Source organism: Zonotrichia albicollis, chromosome 1 (genome assembly GCF_047830755.1).
Source record: "Zonotrichia albicollis isolate bZonAlb1 chromosome 1, bZonAlb1.hap1, whole genome shotgun sequence".
NCBI classification, from domain to species: domain Eukaryota; kingdom Metazoa; phylum Chordata; class Aves; order Passeriformes; family Passerellidae; genus Zonotrichia; species Zonotrichia albicollis.
This window is the reverse complement of record NC_133819.1, coordinates 112,258,083-112,283,123: the sequence shown is the minus strand read 5'-3', so window position 1 is coordinate 112,283,123 and position 25,041 is coordinate 112,258,083. Positions and strand designations below refer to the sequence as shown.

Here is a 25,041-nt window from a genome sequence, read left to right as displayed (position 1 = left end):
GTCCAAGAACAAGTAGTCTGTCCTACCAGAATACTGCCAGAAGAGTAGATGTCATGCATACTTCATGTGAGAAAGATGGGAAAGCCCAGTATGCTTCAGGATCCTCTATCAAGGTTGTTTTGAATGCTAAGCAGTGTGATTACTACAAAGAAACTGGAGGTTCTGTCACCTTCACTCCACAAGCCACACTATATTGCAGAATTATTCCTGAGGAATTTAGGAACGAGAATGCTATGTGGTTTTTTGCTTTAGCAGCCTCAGTGTTTAAGAGACTGGACATGTCAAAATTCAGGCTGCCTGTGAAGCTGCAGCTTTGCCCTCAGTGTGTGCAAGACTTAGAGGTACAGCATTTGACTTTTCAATACACACCTGTGTGCCCAAATCCACGTGAAGACAAATACAGCAGAAACCCTGACAATTGCTCAAGGACCAAGGGACAACTTGGGTGTCATGAGCACAATGGGAGACTCCCCAGCACCTGCAGAGAGCTGGTTTCATCAAGGATCTTCCTCTGCAGCTGGTTCTTAACATGGATAAGCTGCTCTGGATTTCTTTTCCCCTGAGGGTTACTGTATAGGCCAAATGGGCAGATTTCCACAGGGACAAATAAGAGAAGTACTACTCATGCAAAGGTCATGTGTTCTAATGAAGCTTACATCGTTGTTCCAGTGTACAAGAACACTAAAGTACACCAAAGAAAATAACCCAAGGTTTTCTTTAAATGTGAAGAAACCCAACTTATTTTCATGCCAATCTTGTTCTCAGTCTTACTGAATCACTTTTGCTGAAATATTACAAAATACTCAGGCTGAGGAAAACAGCTGGCTAGAAAAATTTTAGTTCAGACATTAAAAGTTTTACAAATACTCTGAAAAACTTTATGGTACTATAATGGGAACTGCTGGGCAACTTTCCTAATTGGTGGTGCTACCAATCCATTACATGGTCAGGAACTTATATATTTTATTCATCACGGACTACACTATCAACTACCTTCCACTGAGCTGAAAACAAGCAGTAAAACAAAACCAGGAGGGGAGCAGAGAGCAGACAGAGCTGCCAGGTGAACCTGCACAAGCCCAGTAGAACAGTTCTGTGGCCAGTCTGGCCAGTGAGAGACACCCAAGGACAGTTTTTGTGTCTGCCATGGCATTACAAAGCCATACCACACACATGCACATCCCTCTGACAGAGAAGGCTCCCACAACATGGGCAGTCTGTGCCTCTCCCAAGGTCATGTGCCTGAAAGCCACAGCCAGGCAGACTGACGCTTGGATACGAGTGGAGCCGTACAGGCTGCCGAGATAAAATTATCACAGGCATATTTCAGCAGATTGAAAAGAAACCTGAGATGCATGTTCAGATTAGCTGCAAGAAATAGGATCCCTGGGCAAGCAACAGGCAATCCTATCAGCATGCTGTAAGGAAAACTCAAGCAGGTTTCACACAAACCAACCTCTGGAGAAAGAGGAACAAAATAGTTCCTTCTTCTGAGGCAGTAAACGAGTGTTTCAGAGCCATGTGATGACAGTGTGGTCAGGACTGCACCTCAGATCTATCCGTGTGACTACAAAGAGCATTTGGCACTGAAGTCTCCTTTCCAAATTCACTGGACAGACACAAAATGTGCAGTGGCACACGTAGGACACAAAAGATCCTACCCAGGAGCTTACTTCTGAATGTACTGTTTACAATTCTCAGAACAACTCCAATGTAGTGAAAACTGCTGAAGATTTAAGAGTGACTTTTTTTCTGCTAACTCCAAAATAAAAACCAGCAAACAAGTATCTTGTAATATGTTAAGACACTTCAGTCTAGTTGTGTCAGCTATGACAAAAAGACAAAGCTTTAGAATTTTTAAGTTTTCACTGTAATAAGTAGTGGGTATTACAGGAATTTGAGTATCTTCAGGCTGGGAAAGACTAGATTTAGGATTGAGATAACCTATTTAATTTCCTGAGGGCATAAAGTTAAGCTATAAAGTTCTTGCATCAGGTCAAGGGAACTCCTGACACACCAGAAACTCTATTTCATGATGAATTACAGTCAGATAAAGCTGTCATTTGAGAGATTATAATACCAATGTTCTACTCAATAACTATACCTGTACAGGATGTTGCTTTTATGTCTGTAAGTGGGTTTTTGCACCTCTTACCTTCAGTAATGTGTGATCCTATCTTTGGAGTGCCTGTTACACTAATATGAAGTGACACTTCCTTACCAAGGGTTCAAATTTTAGTTGCCCTTCCATTCTGCCCTGGACAGGTGAATGAATCAGATTGTCAATTTTGTAATAACAAGTTGAATTTTACTTTTAATAAGATTTCCAGTGCAGATTATTTTTTGAGCCATTCTAGCCATCAATTTTTTTATAGGGTCAAAAGAACTATTGTTCTGGATCATGCATACGACAGCATAAAACAAGGATAAATTACAAGAGTTGATAAATTGGAGACAGAAGATAAGGAATTCACCTTCAATAAAGAGTTGAACTGTGAGTACTAAGGTCTGGCATTGAAAATAGAACAGGAGATATCTGGTAAATTTGAGAGTAGTGTGTGACTGCCATGTAGACTTTCCATGGCCTTCAGAGTTAGAGATGCTCAACATCTCTGAAAAAAGACACAAAGAGTAATATTGCATTTAAAGCCATGGAAAGTTTATGTATGCAATGCGCTGTGTCCTCTATTGTGTACCACCAATACTTCCAGAGCATAGACAGGGATATTTAAGAGTGAAAAAGAATGCATTTATGAATGAACAGGTGTGCTTTCCAAAAAGCCATTAGGGCAGAGGGCAGTAGCTGTCAGAAGAAGGGAGAGGGGTTCCTTTCCTAACACTCAGACACAGTCTGATCTCTTTTGGGATTTGATCCCATGAGGAAAGCTAAACCACAAAGCCATCTTGGAATAGCTTCACTTTGATCTTTGTCAAAGACCATCTCCCTTCCCTGCCCCACAACCACACCATCCAGTTTATTCAAGAATGCAGCTGGCCAGGTGACAAGAAGAGGGAATGCCTTTCTCTCACCACTCCTCAAGCACAGGGTCTGTGAACAGCACATACCTCCAGCATTTTCGCCTACAGAAGGGTCATGAAAATGGGAGAAAGAGAAGAATCACTGCAGAATGATCTGAAAGCACAGAGCATGAGCCACACAGGGTATACACCACAATGGGGCTGAGGATGGCATCACAGCCAAAAGAAATTTGGTTTAAATTGTAAAGCTCTCAAGTTATCATCCCACTGATATGATAGTTTTAGCCAAGTTTCACTAGACAAACTCATTTAAATATGCTTGCCATTTTAAATTCTGCTACAAGAATCACAATTGCTGCATTTTCCAGCATGACGAGTAGAATAGATTTAGGTTGGAATGAACTTACTTGTTGCAGAGTTTTCTTTCTAGAAAAATGGCAGTTTCTTCTGCCCAAACTTTAGCACTTAAAAAAGAAGACAGTTTAGAAGTGTTTAATCTGTTATCACCTGCTGCTTTTGCCACTTCCGGTAATATTTGGAAAGTCCTGATCTTTATTTAAAAGCTGAGTTATCAGACGTGGTGAATAATTCCCCAACACATCTATCTGATTTGTTGCCTACATCAACATGGGAAATTAAATGACCCAGACTGCACCTTCATTCTACTAATGGAGTGGAAAGCTGGTTCAAGACTATTACAGTCTGCAGTTGGTCCTTTTCCTTGCTCTGTTCCACCTCCAAAGAAGGGGAGCAGAGGCAGAGATGCCCAGGGAAGAGTGCATCTTTGCATCCCTGCCCAGTGGTGACAGAATTCTTAATGATAATATTTCTGCTCCAAAAGCAGGAGTCAGACCAGATGCTGTGCTGGAAAGGTCTCCCACTCTACTGGCTCACCACAAATGTGCACCATCCCAGGAATGTCTCCATGGGCCACGACTGAAACCCCAATTTCTCTGCTCACCCCCTGAGCTGTGCGGGTACAAGGCAGCTCTGAGTTGGTTTCAGCTTCAGCAGTTGCTAAAATGCTGTGCATCATCACTGGGCACAGTGTGGTGCTAAGTGAGCTCTGCAGCTTGTGACTGGCATTGGAGCACATCCCACCAGCCTGGGGAAGGGACAGAGGGCAGCTCATGTTGCGTCTGCTGACACAGGGCCTGTGTCTGAATGGGGAGTGGGGACACTACACCTTCACACAGGCAATTCGAAACAAGATTTCTTGAGGCTTTCTCCTTTCCCTTTCCCTTCCCTATCCTGTCCTTTATAAGAATGTGTGTCTAAAGCCAACCCCAGAGAAGAAGTGATAGCTCAGCTAGATTTATCAGACTTCTGTCCATTTGAGAGATCCAGTTACAATGCCCACAGATCCTGACTGTGAAAGTGGCTCAGTAGACAAAGTCTTTGATCATGAGCAGTTCTGTAGAAATAAAGAACCACTAAGCACACTGTGCATTCCTCTTAAAGACAAAGGCTTGTTGAATTACACATACATCTACATATGTGTATATACACATGCAGACATGTACACTCATAGAGTTACCTTAATCTGCAGTCACCCAAACTACTATATTTGAGCTTTTGCTTTTCAAATCTGTAACAAGAATGTGAGAATGGAAACTTAAGAAAGTTTCAAAAGCACACAAACATCCTCAATGAACAGACTTTCCACATCCTCACATCCAGAGTATTAAAAAAATTATTTTAATAACTGACTCCTTATAAATGATTAATGTATTGTATTGCATGTAAGTGCTCTTCTGTTTCTAGGAATATCTTGTTGGGTAATATTCTCATTTGTGATTCACTGCATGTTCTTTTATAATTGCAGTGAAACAATGGTTTCTGGGTAAGTGGTTTTAAAAAGTTTGTTGGGTGCTACAGGAGATCAAAGTACAATAAAACTTACATGGAAGCAAAAGTGGTGCATGAATAACAGCACCAGCTTTAACAAAGGACTGAACAAACACATTTAATTCTGAACAGGATGGACTGAATTTTTCATGCTGTCAATTCATTGTGGAAGGCTCCATTCAGATGAAAAGGCTGAAGAAATAAGCCTGCACATACCAGCACAACCCTTTGCTTCAAAAACACATATACACAAGCCTAGGTTGCCATGGGCAGGGAGACTCTCACTGCAAGATGCCAACATAGATCTTTACATGCAGAGTTTGGGATCTTCTGAACAGAGTAAATGCACATGTATAAGCATGTTAATGACTAAACCAGGCAGTCTTTATTTTAGCGAACAGAGAAGTGGCCAGAGCAGCTGGGATAACCTCAAGTTCATATCCCAGCACTATCAAGAGGCAGAAAAGAACTGCCAAATAAGTCAGATATGACACTGCAAGATCTAGTCACCTGTTGTTTTGTTTTAGTGAGGGAAGACATTGAGGCAGTGGCTGAGAATGAAATTTTTCTTTGCTGTCAGAAATAAAAGGAATTCTTTTCTGTAAGCGTGAACTAAGTAGAGCACTGAACAACTCTTAACAGCAGATCATCCCCAAATTCAACTAAAATTCCTCACAGTTTCTCCAGAACTCCTACTACTTCCAATACAACCCTGGTGGAGACTCCTGAATCTCACTGATCAGTCCCAAAAACTAGGAAAAAAAAGGGTTTTTAGCTTAGCCATCTGCATTTGGAAGCAAAATGCTTAGCTGCAGGGCTTCAGCATTTTTAACAGTAAAAGTAAATTGCAAGTGCAGTGATCAGCCAGTGAGCAGCAGTCTTTGTGGAATTAGTCACTCTTCCAGACTGAACACAGAACATAGGTTAGCTTATTGCTTCCCAAATATCAAATAAAAATAAAATATAAAGAGGACAGACTAATTCTGACTTGAACAGTGGAGAAAAAGAACACAGAACAAAATGTGTCAAAAGTAAGGGGCCCTTTCCCCAGAAAATGATAGAGTTAGATGTAGATTTGCTCACAATAAAAGGAATGCAGCAAATAACATATTCTACCTATATAAAGTTTGGGTTTGAGCAATTGCACTGAAATGCAGTGTTTTGAATGCAATATCCAAGTATCACAATAATCCATTAATACAGAGCAATATGGCTATTATTTTGTCAAAATAAACTACAGAATGGAGAAATCTTAGAGGCCTAAATTGCTCTGGGATTTCTGTATAGCCTCTCTGCAGAAATACTAACCCAAAACGTAACGTGAAAAAAGCAGCAACTAAGGACATTCAGACAGAATGTCTTTCTTCATTCCCAGGTGAACAGAAAGCTCCATGACTTGTGTCCAAATATTTTGAAAGCATCAGCACAAAGGAGTGACAGGTATTAAAGACATCACCTACCTTCCATGGTTACATGAACTGTATCAGATTGAAGAAATAAAACTTTTTTTTCCCCTTGCTATGGTAGTTATTTTCATTCCCCTCAACAGCAATCTAGTCTTCTATGGATGCAGTGGCATTTTAAAACCTGAAGTGTGACGGTTATGAACTGAATTAACACAAAGGGCAAAAAATAATTTAAAAAATGTAGTACCAATATTTATACAGCAGTTTAACAGGCCATAATCATGATGAAGTCTGTGTAATTGTTTGTGCATATGAAGGGCTTCAGGGGGATGAAAACCGTAGTAAAATTTGATGTGCCTTTTAATCCCTCGATAAACTGCAAGGCCCTGCTTGCAGGAATAGTTCCTGCACTAGGAAACGTTATTCTGTCACTGGGAGAGATTTGCAGGTGAGGCTGCCCAGCCATGTCTGAGCCATGGATGCCAGGAGCCCTGCCAGGCCTGTGTGTGTGCCAAGGTGCCACACCACAGCCTGGGACAGAACCAGGCAGGACCACCCCTACACCTGCCCTTGCACTGCACTGAGGGAAATCCAGAATACCAACAAAACCAGAGAAGTGTGCATTCAACAGGCTCCTCGGTGTGGATAGTGGAAGGAGCAGGAAATGTGCAAAATGTGCCTGCTGTGCTGCTGGCACCAGGCAGGGACATGTGAGGCCGGTTCTCAGGAGACTGTGGGATGGCAGGAGAAGGCTGGCATGTTGCTGTGCTTCTGCCTGCCCTCTGGGGTGTCTGCTCTCACCCACCAGCACCCTTCTCTCCCCGTGTCTGCATGCTGCGGGACTCAGTGCTACCTGCACTTTCATGCTCTGCTGTTATACAGCACAAACAGGGAATGTTTTCTGCTGAGGCAACAGTCAGCACAGAGTGACCAGCAAGACCCCAAGCAAAAGCCACCCAGAACAACAAAACAGAATTCAGGGGGCACAAAACAAGTCTACACTGTTAACAGTGTTGTGAATAACTTACCAGCCTTTTTCTACTCTACCCTTTGAGCTTTAGTACCAAAAGGTACTATGAAGCATTCAAAACACCTCAGCTTAACTCTAAGAGGCTAAAAATCTTAATAGAAATTGCATATGGAATTCCTTTTCTTTTTTAAGCTTCAGAAACGCATGCTTTGAAATCCCCAGTGCTCTTCCATCAATATGGAGGTGACTAAATGTAGCAAAGAGCAAAGGTATTACAGGGCAGATTCTTATCTGTTTTTCATTACATTGTAGAGCTGCTCACATCCCTACCACTAGTTCAAAGCTTGAACACAAACTGTTACTGTCTGACAAAAACTCGGCACTGTGTATCAAAGAGCACCCAGCCACATTTTCAAAAGCAGGTTTTTTTAACTCCAAGAAGAATGTTTTCAGACATAAATTGTATTTCCCCAAGCCACTGGCAGTACCCCAGCACTCCCCAGGAAGACAGGTAACACCACACCCTACCCGTAGAAATGATGCTCCTCCGACCGCTTGCTCTGTTCCCTGCTCCGTCTGCCTCAGAGTGCCCAGATCAGATCCTGCCCCGGAGAAAAAGCACAGTCAAAGGCTTGTGACACTCAGAGCCAAGTCCTGGAGCCAGGCTGCAGGAGGATCAAGCAGTACTGGGCTGAAGCAGCATGGATGGGAGATGTATCAAAGTATACTAGTGCTCAGTCATCACACATAGGTAACTGAGAGCGTCTCAGTTTGAAACTGCTGGTCACCATCTGGTGATAAAATATGGAGATGCCAAGTGAGTTAAAGCGAGCTTGTGCATACCAGCATATTTTAGTTACACTACAAAATGAAACCCATCATCACCTTCATTCATACTGTGGTGTCTGTCCCAGCGTTGCAGTTTCATAAAATTTGTGTTAACTTTTTCCCTCCTTAGCTTCAATTACAAGCCAATTTCATCTTTCCATCACATACACACAAACATAACCTTCCAATTCAAGACACTTCTCATACAAAAGGAAGTTAAGTGCAAAAGAGAGCAGCTGAGACCTACAAAGTCATGCCACTCCTAAAAACAGGCACAGAAGTCAGGCATTGGCATGAATTTGCAAAATGATGCAGAATTAAAGTGTTAAAGGAAAAGACAGGACTCTGGCCCTTCCCCTGCTTCACAACTCTTCAGTGTGAATTACAGAATCCTAGAAGTGCAGCAAGATGAGGCCTAGCTGACCTTTAAAACAATGAATAATTTCCTAACATGGCGAGATGTTTTAAATATATGTAACAGCTTTAAACACCCAAAGCACTCTCTGTTTAATTATTTTTGCTACATCTGAAATATTTGAGGAAAATGTAGATGATATCTCTAATTTGTTAATTACCAGCTGGCTCCTACCATGCATTATTAAGCTACTGTGGCAGTGACTAATGCCTCTGACAATACTAAATTACCAACAACACCTTGTGGAGGAATGTGACCCGAGCAGCCTAGAAAGGACTACCCGCAGGTGTTTATTTTCAGATAAAGATGGCTTAGTTACTCAGGCATAGAGCAGTACCACAGTAATGCCCACGTCCCAAACCCCACATGCTGCCTACCCCATGAGCACCCAATGCCCAGTCTGGAGTAACCCAGACACCTGCATCGTGCTCCCTGCTCATGGCACAGATGTGGAGGAGGAAAAGCACACAGAGTTTTTCTCTGGAGGTGCTTTAGCTGCAGCCATGGCTCCTCGCTCAGTGGCTCGGGCAGGGGTGCTGGATGAGCAGAGATGCACCGTGCACCCATGTCTGGGACTCTTCCAGCCCAGCAGTCCCAAAGGCTTTGAAACAGGGAAGATGAAGACAAAGCAAATGTCATTGCCCACAGAAGGTCCCTCTGCACAGCTGCAGCCCAAGCACTGCCCTTTTCCTCTCACCTTTTTTTTTCCTCTAAGCACTTTCTGCCAAATTGATTAAACTAATAACATCGCAGCTTGAACAGGAACGTACATATCTTAGTCGTAAGCGTGTGAAATAACATTGCTCTCCCTTCCAAGTCCTCCTGGAGTGGTGAGGAAATCCAGTCTTCTCTTGTGCATTTGCATTATAATATTGCTGAACAAACCTATTTTACTGTAAAGGGAAGGGACGCATTTTCTCCCCTACTCTAAGTAGGTCAATGAAAACATGATGTTGTAAGGATGAAACCGTTCTCCTCCATCTTCTTTCCCCTAATGGCAGTTTCAAATAATTCCAATTTAATTGTGTTTCTAGTGTGAGCATAGTAACACTGTAAGGTTATTAACAACTGATGTATTGGTGGTCCTAAAGTCTGGGTTTGTGCTTTCTTGAGGGCTTATTTTAGCCTTAGATATATACATGCAATTCCTACACGTGGCCCATCGTGGCACAGTTAAGAAAAGCCTGCAAAGAATCTGGATGTGAAATGCAATGCATTATGAGGCACAAGAATTTAACACTCAGCTCTGAGACTGACACTGAGCTTCTACATTAATGTGATCTCCTTTTTAGGATGACATTCTGACTATCACCTCCTTTAAACCTGTGAGCAGTGAACTTGCTCTGAATTAGCACTGGCATAAACAAAGCCAGAATACTTCCAATGGAACTATGCCAATTCATAGCACCTGGAGACTTCTCTGAATGCATTTCATCAGGAGGGATTATCCAGTAGCTGGAGAAACATTCAATTTCCAGCTATAGTTATCTGAACACTAAATGCAAACTAACTAACTAACTAATAAATACTAAATGACAATTAAGAAAAAAAAACATTTTGGGGGAGAACACCCCTCTCCTCAATGAGAAAAAGGGCAGAAATTACATTACACTAAAGAGAATACATAGTGCCCAAAGTATTATAAAAAAAAAGTTTAAAAAAAGAATGTTGCTTTTCTACTGTCTATTTCAGAACAGATGGTGTAAATTAGTTTTGTTCACATTATCTGAAAAAAAGAAAAAAAATTAATTCACCTCATGTAATGCCTGTTGCAAGCTCTCACTCACCCACACAAGAACTCCAAAGGCAGGGCCCCTTCTGCAGCCAAATGTTTGTCATAACAAAGGTTACATGCTCTTACAACCCACTCCTTGTATCCTTGTCCTGAAAACAACAGGCCTGCCCGGGACAGTAAAGCTGAGCACATACAAGTGGACATCACTCTGTCCTCACTGTGAAATTTTTACCCTATGAAACCCCATGACTTCAAAGGAAACTTGGATTTCATCCGAAGAATCCAATTACATATTTCAGATTTAGGATGGACTGTCAAGTGCCAGCTGACAAAGTGATGTCCCCAAGTATTTCAGGACAATGATATTTGAGATTAAATGCAAAGCAGCTGTTTATGCCTTATCTAAGGAACACTTCAAAATGAGGAAATTATATGATGATTAAGTGTCTCCTCCACCTCAGCAAAACACATTCCACTCGGCAGAGGTCTTTGCAACCAGAATTTAGAAAGAATGTCTGTCATTAAAATAATTCCATGAGCAGTATTATCACCAGTATCATCAAATCATAGGGATGGTAGGAAAGATATGTAATCCACCTCCCACTGTGAGATAGAGTCAGATACATTTTGTTCATGTTTATTAAAGTCATTCCTAACACTTCCAGTGATGGAGACTCCACAAGACCCACTGGCAGGGTATTTTGTGGATAAAATTTTCATAGGGTTTACCTCCTCTTGTTTCATTTTAGATCCATTTCTCTCTGTCCATGGCACAGACAAAAAAATTACTTGCCCAGTCTTGGCAACAGCCTGTACTGTGCTGTCTGTGTTGAAAACCTGCCTTTCTCCTACTCACTCCTCAGCAGACTGCTCCTCCTTAGGCACAGAAAACTTAACCCTTTCAGGGTTTCCCTCTGGGCTATGTCCTATGGATCTCTGGTCACTCTTCCTGCCCTCTTCTCCACATCCAAAGTGGTCAGCATTATCTTCAAGAGCAGTGCTGCAAACTGAACACAGAACTACAGCCAAGTGCTCACCAGTGTGGGGATTGCTCCCTGCAGGCTGTGGGCCCACATGCAGCTCAATACTGTGCTTTCCTGTTTCCCCTTTCTACTGTGCAACAGCTCAACATTGCCAATCCACGTTCAACCAGGGATCCACAGCAAACTCTGTCCTTTCCTGAAGAGCTGCTGTCCCACTGGCTGTTCCCCAGCTGTTCCCCAGCCAGCTGGTGACAACAGCTCAGTGAACCTTCTGAACTACACACCACCACTGCAGCCTCTGTGCACCTAAGAAGAAAAAATGCCCTTGCAATGCTGATTCTCAAAAGGCACCAAGTTGTGGGTAGTTTTTCATCAGCACACAGTGCAAAACACTGGAAATCCATCAAGGACTGGGCAGTATTTGCATAAACTTCTGTTGAAGTGAGGGAGCGACCACCTTTGTTGATTTAGCATCTGACTCCCATTTATTCATCAATCAGGCACTTTTTATAACAGTGTTAATTCACTTCAAGCATATTGCAAAATCTGAGCTCCTGATAGGCTGTAGAGAAAACTTCAGCTCCTCCTTTTGTTTACAATACCTGAAGTTAGTTTACTGAAACCAAGATCAGTGTTCCCACCATGATATGAAAGGTTCTCAAAGCCTTCATATCTATTCCCAGACTGGCTGTCTGTTCCCAGTAGCAGCCAAGGACAGAAAGGTCTGAGAATCTTGTTGTTTATATAAAAGGTGGCTGAGAACCTAATTATTTACAGGATCAAGCCTGGGAAAGGCTGCTTTACAGCAGGCTTCTATATTTCCCTCAGCTGAATACCTTCATGGCCTCTTTCTTTAAGCCATGCTTAAACCAGGCTCTCCACAAACTTCCTCACTTTTTATTTGCTCTATCTACCAGGAGCAGGGTGGGAAACCAGGTAGGACTATTTTCCCTAGGCTGAAATACCCAAGTTTATGTCCTTGCTCTGTATAGAGCCTGTCAGTATAGGCAGCCAAGCCTAGTACAGCCCAAGCACTCACCTACAGTGGTGTTCAACAGAAAAAGGACAGGAGCAATGACCTGTGAAATAGGTATGGACAGACCTGGCTAGGCTGGGGTTCCTTTCTGGCAAAGCTTGGTTTCTCTTGGACATAACACAATGGATGTCTTCTTTTCTACTTCAGTATTTGGCAAAAGCTCAGGCTTTGTGCACAAGGAATTTATTTTTGCTTCCTGTAAATGAGAGTGGCATGAAAAATTATCTGTCTTCTTAGTTGATGCCTTTTTTCACAGAAAATACACTGTTCCAACAGAAGTGGATATTAAAAAGAGCAACAGAAAAGATTAGGCCTGTTCAGTCCAAGTTTCCACCAAATTGAGAGTAACTGCACATGACAATCAGCCACCACTTATTCCCCCTTCCATGAAAATGTACTGTCCTGCAAAGAGCTCATATGAGCCTGGAATTATTATTTTTCCAAAACTCTTTAATCTCTAACAATTTTAATTCTATTTAGGAATACATTAGCAGATTTAATGTAGGTGAAAAACTTATATTTTGGATTCTCTTCAACTATCCACTACCTTCTTTATTTATTTAACAGTATGATTTCTGAAATCCTATGTACTATCACCTAGGGTCACATAATTGCTATTTGCAATTATCATTTTAGCAAGTTTTCTCTGGTAACCCCCACTTCCTACTACAAAACCATTTTTTTCAGTTGCTCTGCTAGATTTTATGGCTGAGCTGAAACTTTATATATCAAATATAAGAGCGAGGCTGAATGCATTATTTACACATTTTTGGCAAGTTTCAAAGCTAAAGTTAGGGAAAAGAAAGAGTTTCACCTTTAATTATTCTTTTGCCGAGAAGCCTTCCTTTCTCCATTGTTTCACACACAAAAATTCTGCAGGCAGATACAACAGTTACTTTCCTGTCCCTATCACTGAACAGCGGCTGAATTTATTAACAGAAGTCCCACTTCATGCCCAAGGATGGCTCACAGGGAGCTTTAGAGCTTACAAGTGCAAGTGATTGCTCTGGCAGCTGAGGGTCTGCACCTTTGCTGATGACTCCTGTTTTGAGCTGATGTGGGTCTATGGGAGACATGCTCAGGGGGCTCCTTGCAAGCTCACACAACCTCGCGTATTTGAAAATGTGTCTCCTCCCTGAGACTCCCTAGGCAAGCAGAGGAGATGGAGCAAGGACTGCTGCTGAATTTCCACTTCTGAATGTGCTGCCAGCCTACCTCACTTGCTGTGACTGTGTTTGATGGGTCACCCAACTCTATGGCTGGAATCAGGGGGAAGACAACTCACAGCTTTGGATGAAGAGGCCTGGAAGGTGGCAGAGAAAGAGAGATGGGAAGCCAGGACACAGAATAAGTTGTAGGGGAAGTAACATGATAGACAACATTAGCAGAAGTGGGGGGTTTTAAGGAAAAAAATATGGCTTGTTTACAGAATAGCCTGGCAGAGAACATAGCTTGACTCTCAGCTTTGTTAGGTTCTCCCTGCATTCCTGTACCAATCAGCATAATACAATTTATAGCTGCATTAAGCTGATGTGATTTATTTTCTCCAATGAGCCAGGGAAACTGATCCAAATTTTAAGAACAAAAATAAAATCATAAAGCACTTTGCATTTTGTTAGATCTGGTTGGAAATTTGAGCGATCCTTTTGGAAGCAAGATTGTTGATGTATATTCAAAGAACAGTATTTGCTATCATAAGAGCAATTAAAAATATACATCAAATACCAAGATAAAGGACTGGCCAGCTCTCCTAGACTAACTTTAACTTTTCAAGGAGGTGAGAAAGCTTTCAGTCCTACAAGATAGGATTCCATGTTAAGAATGTGACAAGATTTCAGAATTATCAACTCACAAGTTAAAAAATGATTAAATCAATGTGTTGCCTTTGTAATTCAACATAATTTTTTAGATGAAAAGGTAGACATTCTCAAGTCAATTCATAGGAAAAAAAAAGAATGATCTACAAGCAGGGAATGGATTGTATTTCTGTATAACACAAATTATACAGTAGGTCTCTTAATCCAATATAAATGTATTGTGAATTAGAAAGAAACGGGGACAGAAACTTGTGATAGCCAAATAATCATTGCTTTAGAAATCTGGAAAGAATCAAAGTGTTCCCTGATGTTCTTCCAATGTTGCACTAAGAATGAACACGCACTGCAAAGGTAGTAATTACTAGAAAGCACATACTTCCGTTACAAGAGGAATTTTTAAGATGTAGCAGGAAAGCCCAAGATTACTAATTCTATTTACTTGGTAAAGAGTACTCAAGGACAACTTCACTCCAAGCATGTTCCTCTGTGCTTTGCCATTGCTTACTTTCATTGTGTTTAAAAAAAACTAGTCACAAGTTGTCATCAAATTGCTTTGAAAGTCTACTTGCTGACAGAATTTTCTGTCTCTGTTTCATTTTTCTCTCCCTTTTTTTTTAAGGTTCCCCTTACTGCAAATTTTCTTACAAATTTACAAAGAGGCCACACTAGTGTTATCCTTACCATAAAAAGAAAACAGGAATGCAGCATGCAGGTACTACTTTTCATCCCTTGATCCTGGAGCACTTCACAGAACCAGGCCAAGTATCACCATCACTGCTCTCAGAACGGGATGCACCAAAACCCTCTCCCTCCCTGGCTTGACAAAGATCACAGGCACAGAAGCTGACTTCTTCCCTCCACTGCCCCAGGGGAGGTTATGCTCAGCAAACAGCTATCACCACACCAGCAAATGAATTAATAAAGAAAGATTCATCATTTCCAGTGCTTTCCTATCTCTTTATTACACAGACTATAATCCCCAAATCAACTTTTAGAGCAAGAGGCCACATAATTGGTTCAGACACAGGAAGGAGACAGTAAAACAGTTTCCTGTAACACCCCCTGCCAGGAATGATGGTTTTTCAAGACTGTTAGGTGTTGGGCATTCTCTCAACTACCACAGCTGCAATTAGATGCATTTTTAAGCATCCTATTAGTGGGAAGTATCACTGTGTTTCCAGGTAAATCACTGCATACCATAATAATTAGCCAGGAAGTCCTTTATTCCCTGATACAGCAGGAGCCAGAATGAATAGTGAGTGCAGGAGATCTGATATCACTTGGACAGGCAATTTCCTTGGGCTTCTACTCATGGGCTCAGAGGTGATAATATGGCTGCATATGACATAATAATTGCATTAGGTTGCGGGGTGGGTGTTTTTTTTGGTTTTTTTTTTTTTTTTTTTTTTTTACAGAATTACAAAATTGGAGAATTGAGGCTTTCTACAGTGTGGTGCACCAGACTGTCATACTCTGCCAAAACAAATCACTAGGAGAAGAATCAGGAAAGGAAAATAAAGGAAATTGTATCAGTATAAGCTGCTTCTTCAGAGCTCAGAAAAACACCAGCACATTGTCAGGGAACTGCGGGGAAACAGTCCTTAAACTCCTTACCAACCAGCTCCTAATGACACTTCCATTTTCTTATATATGGCAAAATGACCACTGCAAAAAGCTTGAAGATGAGGCTAGAAGCAAAGTTTTACAAAGGCAAAAAAGATCATGACAGAAAGAACATGGAAACCATGTACAGTAACTAAAATCTAGCAAGGAGGTATTTTTAATACTCATAAGCATATCCTTGCTACTGGTTTTAGCATGGTTTGCAAAGAAAAAATTGTAGGATCTATTAAAGGGGAAAAATGCCCCAAACCCATTTTCACCTCAGAAAGAACAATGTTCTCAAACTGTCATGACAAAGTCACAACAAAATGGTACAAAAAGGAGGGACACAACCAACCTTCCTGAGAAGAGGACATGCTACCTGCCATAACAAAGCAGTGCTTCTCCCTAGGGGACTGCAAGCACTCAGCTCCTCAGAGCAGGAAAGCATGGCATATGCTGACAGTGCTAGTGTACCAGCATCACAGCAGCACCTCACCCACACACTGTACCCAAAACCAGGGGGACCAGCTCAATGTTCTGACCCCTGCTGGATCCCCCTGAAGATCAGCACCTTCATGACCTCTCCTCTCTCTGCAGCAGCAGGAGGAAAGGGCAGGGCACAGGCTCCCTCTCATCGTCCCATCCCCTCTGCCTCAGCAGCACTTCTCAATTTCCCCCTGGGGGGAAACTGGGGGTTCTGGGAAATGTGAGGAAGGGTAGGGAAAGCTGCAGTGAGGAAGGAAGACCAGAAGATCAAGAAGAGCATGTCCCCACCCCTAGCAACACCTTCTTACAAAAGCCTTTTAGAAAGTGATGTCTGCTTCTCTCTCCTTGCTCCCTCTCCACTTCCCAACAAATCCCAGTCACCTAAGAAGCACAAGGCTAGTGAGGGAGAATGGGGCAGGGAGAGGAGGGCAAGTAGAGGAAAGAGGTTCTAGTCCTTGTGTCATGTCCTCATAAAGCTACCACACCCTCACCCCTTACCCCAAAACCTCACTCAGTATCACACTGCTGTGTAGTACCATTATCACTGAGTGCAGTACCACACTCATCCTAATCAGGAAAAATTCACTCACTGCAGTCCCATACATGGAGTACCACACATCCTAATCAGGAAAAATTCACCCTAACAGCTGGCCAAGGATTTTCCACTTTAGTAAATATGCCAGCATTTTAATAATTTAGAATTTGTATCAAATACAACTACATTTTCTGTGGGAAAATATCACTTTATTGAACGTTTTCCATATATTGCTTGGACAATTGGCAAATATTATTTCAGGTGAATTAGGTAAAGCAGAACACTTTTAAAAGGCAATCTAATACCACAATGTAGTTCTTTACCCTGGGAACATCCTGTTCCGGGGTCGGATGCGCTTTCCTTCCAGGAGCAAGGTTTTTCAGGCAGTTCCACTTCCCAGAATTCAAAGCATGTTTCTTTGTGACAAAGCTCTCCAGTGCCTCTTGGACATTTAATTATGGGAGAAGGGTCTCAGATAATGAAATGGGAACATCATGCTCCTGAACTATAACTTCTGAAAAGCAATACACTGTGGTAGGGAAATGCAATTAAATTTTGAACTGACTCAGGAATTTCCCATGGAACATTAATTCTATTTTCTGCTCACCTCTGAATGTCAGTCTATTTTTCTCTTTCAGTTTAGGAAGCTTATAAAAGGTGCAGTGAACCCCTACTTCTAAATCTGTGAATTCTCCCTCCCTCCTTGGGGAGGCCATAGCCATGGGAAGAGCATCTGCAAACAGAAGCCTATTGTGCTAAACCTTATCAGAGGCAATGCTTAACTCGAGGAACTGCTACCTAGATACCCAACAGAGAGAAACACTAGAGGTATTTTCGCCCCCTTCCAGCCCCCTCTGGTCTGCAGGGGCTTTGAGAACTCACATGACTTGCATGAAGCAGCACAGGACCCTGTGCAAGAGCCAGAAACTAACCACAACTTCACCAAGACTCACTGCAAGTTTTACTCATCTTGACATTTTTTGTCTCAAAGGTCTTCCACTTCAATACCTAAATAAATATTACAATCATTTCTTGATGTAATGTAAAAAAATCTTTCATGTAAGCAACTGTTGGCCTGGAAATTTAGCCCAGGACTGAAGCGTTGAGCTAGTCAGAGTTACTTAAAAGAACACCCAGCTACTACAAACTCTAAAAGAACTGGCTTGGATTTCATTTCTCATTCCTGCATCTGGTTTTTGTGCCAGATTTACCTTAAAGGGTATTTATCTATATCTTTCTTCTCCATACCCTACACTTAATCCCACAAAAATCACTTTACAGCAGATTTGCTCATCCAAACACACCCAAATGTTCTGCAAAATTCAGGCAAGCTGACCAACAGAGATGAACTCCATCAAATGCCAGAAAGATACCAGACACATCATCTTTCTCTGAAACAGAGGAACTGTTTCTATTTTAGTTCACCCACTTTCACATATTGTGCATGACACACACTGCCATTATATGCATCTCTTGAGCAGTGATATCCATAACCAAAAATGTCAGGCGTCTCAGTTATCCGCAGCCAGCACCTATTTCCTATGGTTATTATGGGCAGCACTAACACGTCAGGAATTCTGAGTATGTTTGGGGGAACTGACACCAGATCCTAAGTTAGGAGCTTCTCTACTATGAGTGTAAAACACACATGCCCAGAAAAAATGGTATAAACAATGCTGACATTTAGACAACACACACTCAAAGCCCAGATTCAGATGAAACTCTCAGACTACAAGTTCTTGCTATATAACAAATAGTACATCTAATTTCCAAACAAGCTGCTGTATTTTAAAATCCTTTTGGATATAGGATCACCACAACTTCACCAGAAATGTTTCAGAAATTGCCTGAAAAAGACATTGATCAATGAGGCAATGTATCTGCCAGATACTGAAATTACTTCTGATAAGTTCTAGAAAGAACATGATAGCCTGAATTTATTTTTTTTTTACTCAAAAATTCACTATCTAAGTGAGGACTACCAGGGGAATGCACAGATTTTTAAATTACTGCTAGAAGGACTTTGTTCAAAGAAAATGATAGCCAAAATGTTTTTTGTTTTTTCTTTAAAAAAAAATCAAACTCCCAGTAAAAGCATTATTTGGGAACAAACAAACACGAAGGTTAAATTTAATTAACCCTGTGCTGTGATCAAATTCACCCATGAGGAAATAGTTTGTAAATGAAACCATGGCCAAACAAGCAAGCAAACATTGATTACATCCTCTCTAACGTGGAAAACAACTTGCTTTTCAACTTTGTAATAATAAGCAACATTTCAAACAGCCTGTCCCACTAACGAAGAGCAAAGGTATATAACAAAAATCATCTGTTAGGAACACAGCACTCCAAACCATAGTGCAAAATAAAGCCCGAGACTCCCTAGGTATGCCAAGAAAAGTTAACACTTCACAGAGGAATAAAGTTCAAATGCTCCATGTGGGGAAAACGGGAGACTCAATCGCCCGGGGTAAGCATTATTTCAGTATCCACCTCATCCAACAGGAACTGCCGGAGTGCTCTGAAGGCAGCAGGAAAGCCCAGAGGAACCACCCCAGCAAATGCAGAGGCAAGCTTCCTACTTACCCCACTGTATGCACCATGATCCCTTTTGACACCTTAGTAATTCCCAAGAATCCAGAATAATGTTACTTTTTTAGGGAATATTACAGCTGCTAGAGGAGACCGAGGCAAGCTGACAAGCAGAACTTTGCGAGAAGCCAGGCAGAGAGGGATGAATTTAAACCTTGGCTCAAGATGCTGTGTATTCTGCGTCTATCTTTAACTTCTAAAATGATTTGGTTTCACATTCCTCTGAAGTCCTGCTGGCAGATGCCTTCGCGGAGCTTTACCAATCGCAGGCACCCTGCCCCCTCTCCTCCTCTGTCCCTCCACCTCCCTCCCATCCTCCCATCCTCCCAAGCTGCCACTCCACCCCCATCTGCCCCAACCCCACTTCTCCTCACACTCACTCACACACACACACACACACACACACACACAGGGGGGTGGCTGGCAGGATTTCACGGGCCTCCAGCCCCGGCTGCCCGCCCACGTCTGAGGGAGCCGCCCGCCCTCCCGCCGGGCACCGGGGCCAGCGGCCCGGCGAGCAGCGCCTCACGGAGCCTTCGCAAATCGGGGCAGGTACCTGCAATCACAGCCTGTGCCCACTCAGGCTGGGTCCCTGAGCCCAGCGACACCGAGCCAGCCGCGGTCCTTAGCGGGACCCCCGGGGCGCATCTTCGGCAGGGGAGCCCGGGCAACACGAGCTGGAGGGCTGGGGCAAGGGCAGCGATTCACCCGCTGCTGCACGGAGGGTCGGCAGAGACACATCTGCAGCTCACAGCACTTCCGACTGACTGCAAGGCAGCTTTATGGAGCAAGGCCATTTTAACAAAAAAACCCCAAAAAATCCTAACCCAAAATAAAATATATAATAAACTTTGAAGTGGGAAAAAACCCCTTCCATGTAACTCCAGAAGTCAGTACCCCTACCAGAGGTTGCTACTGTTGACATAAACCCCTGACTCTTAAGATCAGCATTTTGAAGCAGCAGATTTTAATGCTCAAATGCATATTCTGTTGAATACTGCCTGCCATCAAGTCTGCCTTATCTGAAACATGGGTGGGAGCGGAACAAGCCGCAAGACTTTATGTAAAATGTATGAATTATTGAACACTTTCAGTTGCAACAGGAAAATACCAATTGCCAGTCACACCAATTCAAACAAAATAACCTGGTAAATGTGTCTCTTTTCTGGGAATCTTCAGCCTTTGTCTGAGCTGTTGCCAAGAGGGGGTTGTAGGGACGCGGCCAAGCAAGCAGCGAGCACAGGCTGGGGCAGAGGGGGCAAAGCCAAGCTGTGCCCAGAATCCCTTGGCTGAAAACAGGGTTTGAAAATGCCTTGCCAATGGCCAATTTCATGGAGCATTACACTTTTCCGAATGCCAATGTTGAGAGGCTGGACTGATACAGTAGTAAAAGCGATCAAGCATTTACTTCAGGCTAATGAAGGAAATGGGTCAAACTTGGAAAGGCCTCGAGGGGGGGTAAAAAAGTCAGCCAAAGGGCTGTATCATAGGGCATATTAAGAAAGTCTCCACATCTCCTGCCTGCTTGATAACAAGCATAAAAATAAGTGCGTTTGAGAACACATATAGCATATATAGCCTAATGAAAAATAGTAACTCCACAGTAATTTTCATGGTCAGTCTGCATACACTGAAAGGTGAGAGCTCTTCTTAACCTGGATTGAGGTCAGGTTTGTGGGCCTGGAATTGTTGCCAGCAACATAGAAACATTAAATAACAAGTCAGCTGACAGCTCCCAGAAAGTTGAAAGATTTCTTTTGAATCACTAACATTTGCTACAATTAGCAAAGCCAGACCCCATCATGCTCAATATCTGCCTTCCAGAGCACGTTAAAAACTCCAGCTAAACATGCCATGGACTTCCCGACAGATAAGCAGTAAGTCACTTCACTGCTTTTTGTTAGGATTCCTGATACAACAGTTCAGGGCATGTGTCTATTACTCAGGTTGAGGAGCTGCAGGGAACTGCAGGAAAGCTGCCTTGTCAGGCACTGCTTTCTTACAGAGCCACCTCTAACACTGCTGGCTTATAAAGCCCTCAGAGCACAGAAAAACAGAGCCAGAGAATTCCCGTTCAAATGGTGCAACTTCATATAATGCAGTATGTACATGAAGTAATTCTTTTTCCCAATTGTTTGTAAAGACGTCAGCCTTGAAGGGCAGACAATCACTAGAAGCAGAGACCAACTGTTAACATTAGGTTTTTAAAAGTACAGTGCTTAAGATGCTCAGAGAGACAAAAGAACAAAGAAATGTCTTTGTGTCTTTGTGGCTGAGGGCTCGGCAACAAGGAAGGAAGAAAGAAGTTCCCCATGGAAGAAGGTGTGATGGACAAATGTGGTGATTCAGAAATGAAGTCATGAACAGGAAGGATTAGGACTGAGCTGTTTATAGGACTTCAAACTACCTCTAGAGAGTGCTTAAGTGTTAGGGAAAACAATGGCAGGGAAATCCACTGAAGTACATCCACACTTTTATCTAAGCTTCTGCGTTTCCCTTAGTAGATACAGAGGGAAAAGAGATTTGGCTTTGAATCCTCTAAAAGGCCACTGTTTGCTTCCTGTGCCTCCTAAGAGGGTATTTAAAAATCTAAGAGTATGGAGAGGGGAAGAGCTTTGGAAAATGATGCTGGAAGTTACCGGGAAACCTTGGATGTCAACATGGACAGCATGATCCCAATCCCATGAATGAGACAGCCAGAGGTCATATGTCCAAAACCGTATCACACAAGCCAAAGGAGAAGACAGGTGTCCAGATTCCTCAGATGAAGAGCTGTGCAGTAATATCAGGGTCTAATGTGCAACACAAAGTGTACAGCTGCAAGATTTACCACTGCTGTGACAGGGAATACTGCTCTCCCAGCAGGGTCTGCTGCTTATAGCCAGCATCAGTGAAACACATCAGGGACTTCTGTGGCACTGGATTTGAGATCTATGAAAACATATTAATAGTAAGTTCTTGTGGAGGAGTGGGAGCTCGAGTTAGAGCTGGCATAGGAGCAGACAAGGGAGTGGCAGAGAGAGGAGAGTAATTTGGTACCAGCGACAAGTGTAAAGAGGTAACATGTTTGGAGCCATGTGACTTCCTACCCATTCCCAATTTAGCCAAGTGCCTAAGAGGCATGATCTGTCCCTTCATGTTTCACTATTTTTAACACGCACAGAATTTGCTCTTTGTCTCCCCTTGTCTGTCAGTGTCTTCAATTCATTAGTCTTGGCAGTCTAAAGATTTGGGCTTACTGGGACAAGCAACATCTTCTACCCTACGGGCTCAATCTTTCTAGGTCTTACTCAAGAGTATTTCTTCCCTTTGGAATGATCTTGTTAACCTCTGCAGATATTTCAGCACAGGTTTGTCCAAGAGTAAGAGCTCGGGAGTAGGGGCTGTAATTGCACTGGCAGGCACAGAGTTCCTGCCCATCCCAATGGATTCAGCACTGTTTATTCAGTATTACTCAACCTGCACAGCCCTCACTGCCCCAGCTGACCTCCAGCCAAGCCTACTCAGCTATGTACTTACACCCTCTCCAAAATGGTCCTGCAGGTGGGGTCTGGCCAAGTGTTGATCCACGTGCTGCTTCTCTCCTGCCGACCATTTTTTCTTCCTTAAAGACATTGGGGACACCTATTGCAGCAGTGGGGACAGGGGGCTCTTGGTGGCAGCCCCCAAGCACCCACTCCCTTGCTGCTCCCCACCACGCTGCCTCCAACATAGCAGGATACACCTGTCCTGGAAGGAAACACAGGGGATGGACATGGGCTCACCTAGGGCAAAACACTGCCCTGGTCTCCCTGGTCTGGGCACAACACTCCTGCCATTGCCATGGGGCCCACTGGGTAATGGCAGGCAGCTCAGTCACTGAACATGTTCAGATGGGTTAGCTCTGCTATTTGTACAACACATGCAAATTGTCTGAATTCTTAATAAGCATTAATAAAGTAAATGGGGAGTGCACTTAATGCATACTCTGTGACCATTTTTGCAGCAACAGAGGATTTTCTGTGCCAGCTTTTTTGTTCTTGATTTCTGTTTCTGTGATTCAAGCCACAGGGAAAGAAGGGAGATCATCCATTGTCACAAATTGAAGCTTCAGAAATAAATCATATTTTCAGTCACTGCATTTTACTAAATTAAGAAAAAATCTATTCTTTACTTTTAAACATGTCTTTCTTTTTGCTATGTCCTGTATTTATACTTTTGGTAAAAGTTTTTGGTATGAACACATGGCTTAAACCAGTATTTATCATCATATACAAGTATGTCACATGTACATATTTTAACATTAATTATGAAGCATTAAGCAACTTTTGATAAACTCTGTGCCCTTGCCTTTACCAGATTTCAAGCTCAATTGAAAAATGCCTAAGGGGAGAACTAGAACAATTCTGGTTCCATTTATCTTTACACTAAATATAGGAAAAAGACTATTCCTTTTTGTGAGTTGCCCAAATTGATCAACAAAATTAGGGTCTGAGATATAATAAAATTAAGAGCAACTTTTAAAAAATGAAGTTTTGTAAGTTAAATGGATAATTTTACCAAACTGAAAAATATTTTTCTAAAAAGAAAAAAAAAAACCAACAGGTAAACCTAAGCCCACAAAATGCTGAGGCTTGCAAAAGTCTTTCTGGAACTGGTAATGCTCCTGGATAAATAAAAAGGCTGCTTTCAGACTTTCTAATATCATCTATTATTTGTCCTCTACCTGAAAATGCTGAACTTTCAAGGTTTGAAGTGACAGCTATAGTTCATTTAGGTCGCTCAGTGAGCAGTGCCCCTAATGAAGATTGTCTTCCTCAAGATTTATGCTTAAGATCCTCTGCTATTTATTGCTTCCAACAACAGTAATCCCTGTTTCCTCTAAGCTCTCATGACCACTCCTGCCTCTCAGGACAGGAGAGCTGCCCACCTCTGAATCCAGCTTCATGCAGCCAACCTGCACTGCCTGCCTTCACAATTATCCTTTTAATTTCCCCAGGCCCTCATGATTGTTCTTCTAGATACTGCCCTTAGTTATCAGTATTCCCAACTCCCTTCCACTTCTGTATTTTCTCCATAGCTGTGGAAAAAGCAGCAAGCAGGTTGTGCAGCTTGATTCAGAGCTGTGTGTGCTCAGACTGAGCAGCCAGCACAGGTGGGAGCTGCTTTAGGAGGGGAATGTTGCATGTCCTGTTCTTTTTTGGGTTGATAGCTTGGATTCCACTTCGGGAGAATCAAGGAGAATCAGTATAGCTGAGATTTATTCCTAGGTGTTTAATTTAGCAGAAGGTATCTGTAGAGTTCAAAACTACTGGCTGTGGCCAGGACTGTGAGACAAACAAACTGTGTTCCCTTAAAAAGCCAAACTCTGAGAGCAAAATAAACAAACAGCCCACATGCCAGCTACAAAGATTCATGACACAGTCTTTGCTCCAGCAGAAGATGTTCTTTGTCTTCTCCAATGATAAGAACCCTCTGCTGCTTTAAAGGCTTTATGTCTGGTCTAACCAAGTATACAAAAGGCAGCACACAGCTCTAATTAAGAGAGCTCATTGCATCCTGTTCTTGGACAGGAAAAGTGAAATGTTTGTGAAAGTCAAGATCACAACACCAAAACTTGTCTCAACATTCACTTGAAAACCAAGTCCTTATTCCGGAAATTATTATATATTGATATTTTTGTTATGGAAATGGCTCTGTTTTCCTGCCTCACTGCAGCACCTTGGTTTCATTGTAGTGCTAAATTTTGCACTGAAAAAAGTTTCCAGGAAGTTATTTTGCAAAAATGCCACAAGCGTTCTCTCTTTATTTGCCTGGACAGGCAACC

At 42.4% G+C, this 25,041-nt stretch overlaps 1 protein-coding gene across 18 annotated transcripts in view; it reads right to left on the bottom strand.

Annotated features, from left to right (window-relative positions):
- DTNA (dystrobrevin alpha) overlaps positions 1-25,041 on the bottom strand; it is a 226,053-nt gene that overhangs the window by 163,630 nt on the left and 37,382 nt on the right. For 2 of the 18 annotated variants that reach the window (XM_074550423.1, XM_074550445.1), the window contains exon 2: positions 7,732-7,805. The exons of 2 other annotated variants lie outside the window; for them this stretch is intronic. Coding sequence is in view for 11 of the 16 variants with exons in the window: in XM_074550516.1 (XP_074406617.1) it covers positions 19,230-19,246 (17 nt within the window). In the remaining 5 variants the exon portion in view is untranslated. Of the gene's footprint in view, positions 1-6,287; positions 6,415-7,731; positions 7,806-19,229; positions 19,464-25,041 lie in introns of those variants that run through there. 14 more of the 18 variants (XM_074550504.1, XM_026791168.2, XM_074550459.1 and 11 more) reach the window with 13 other exon arrangements.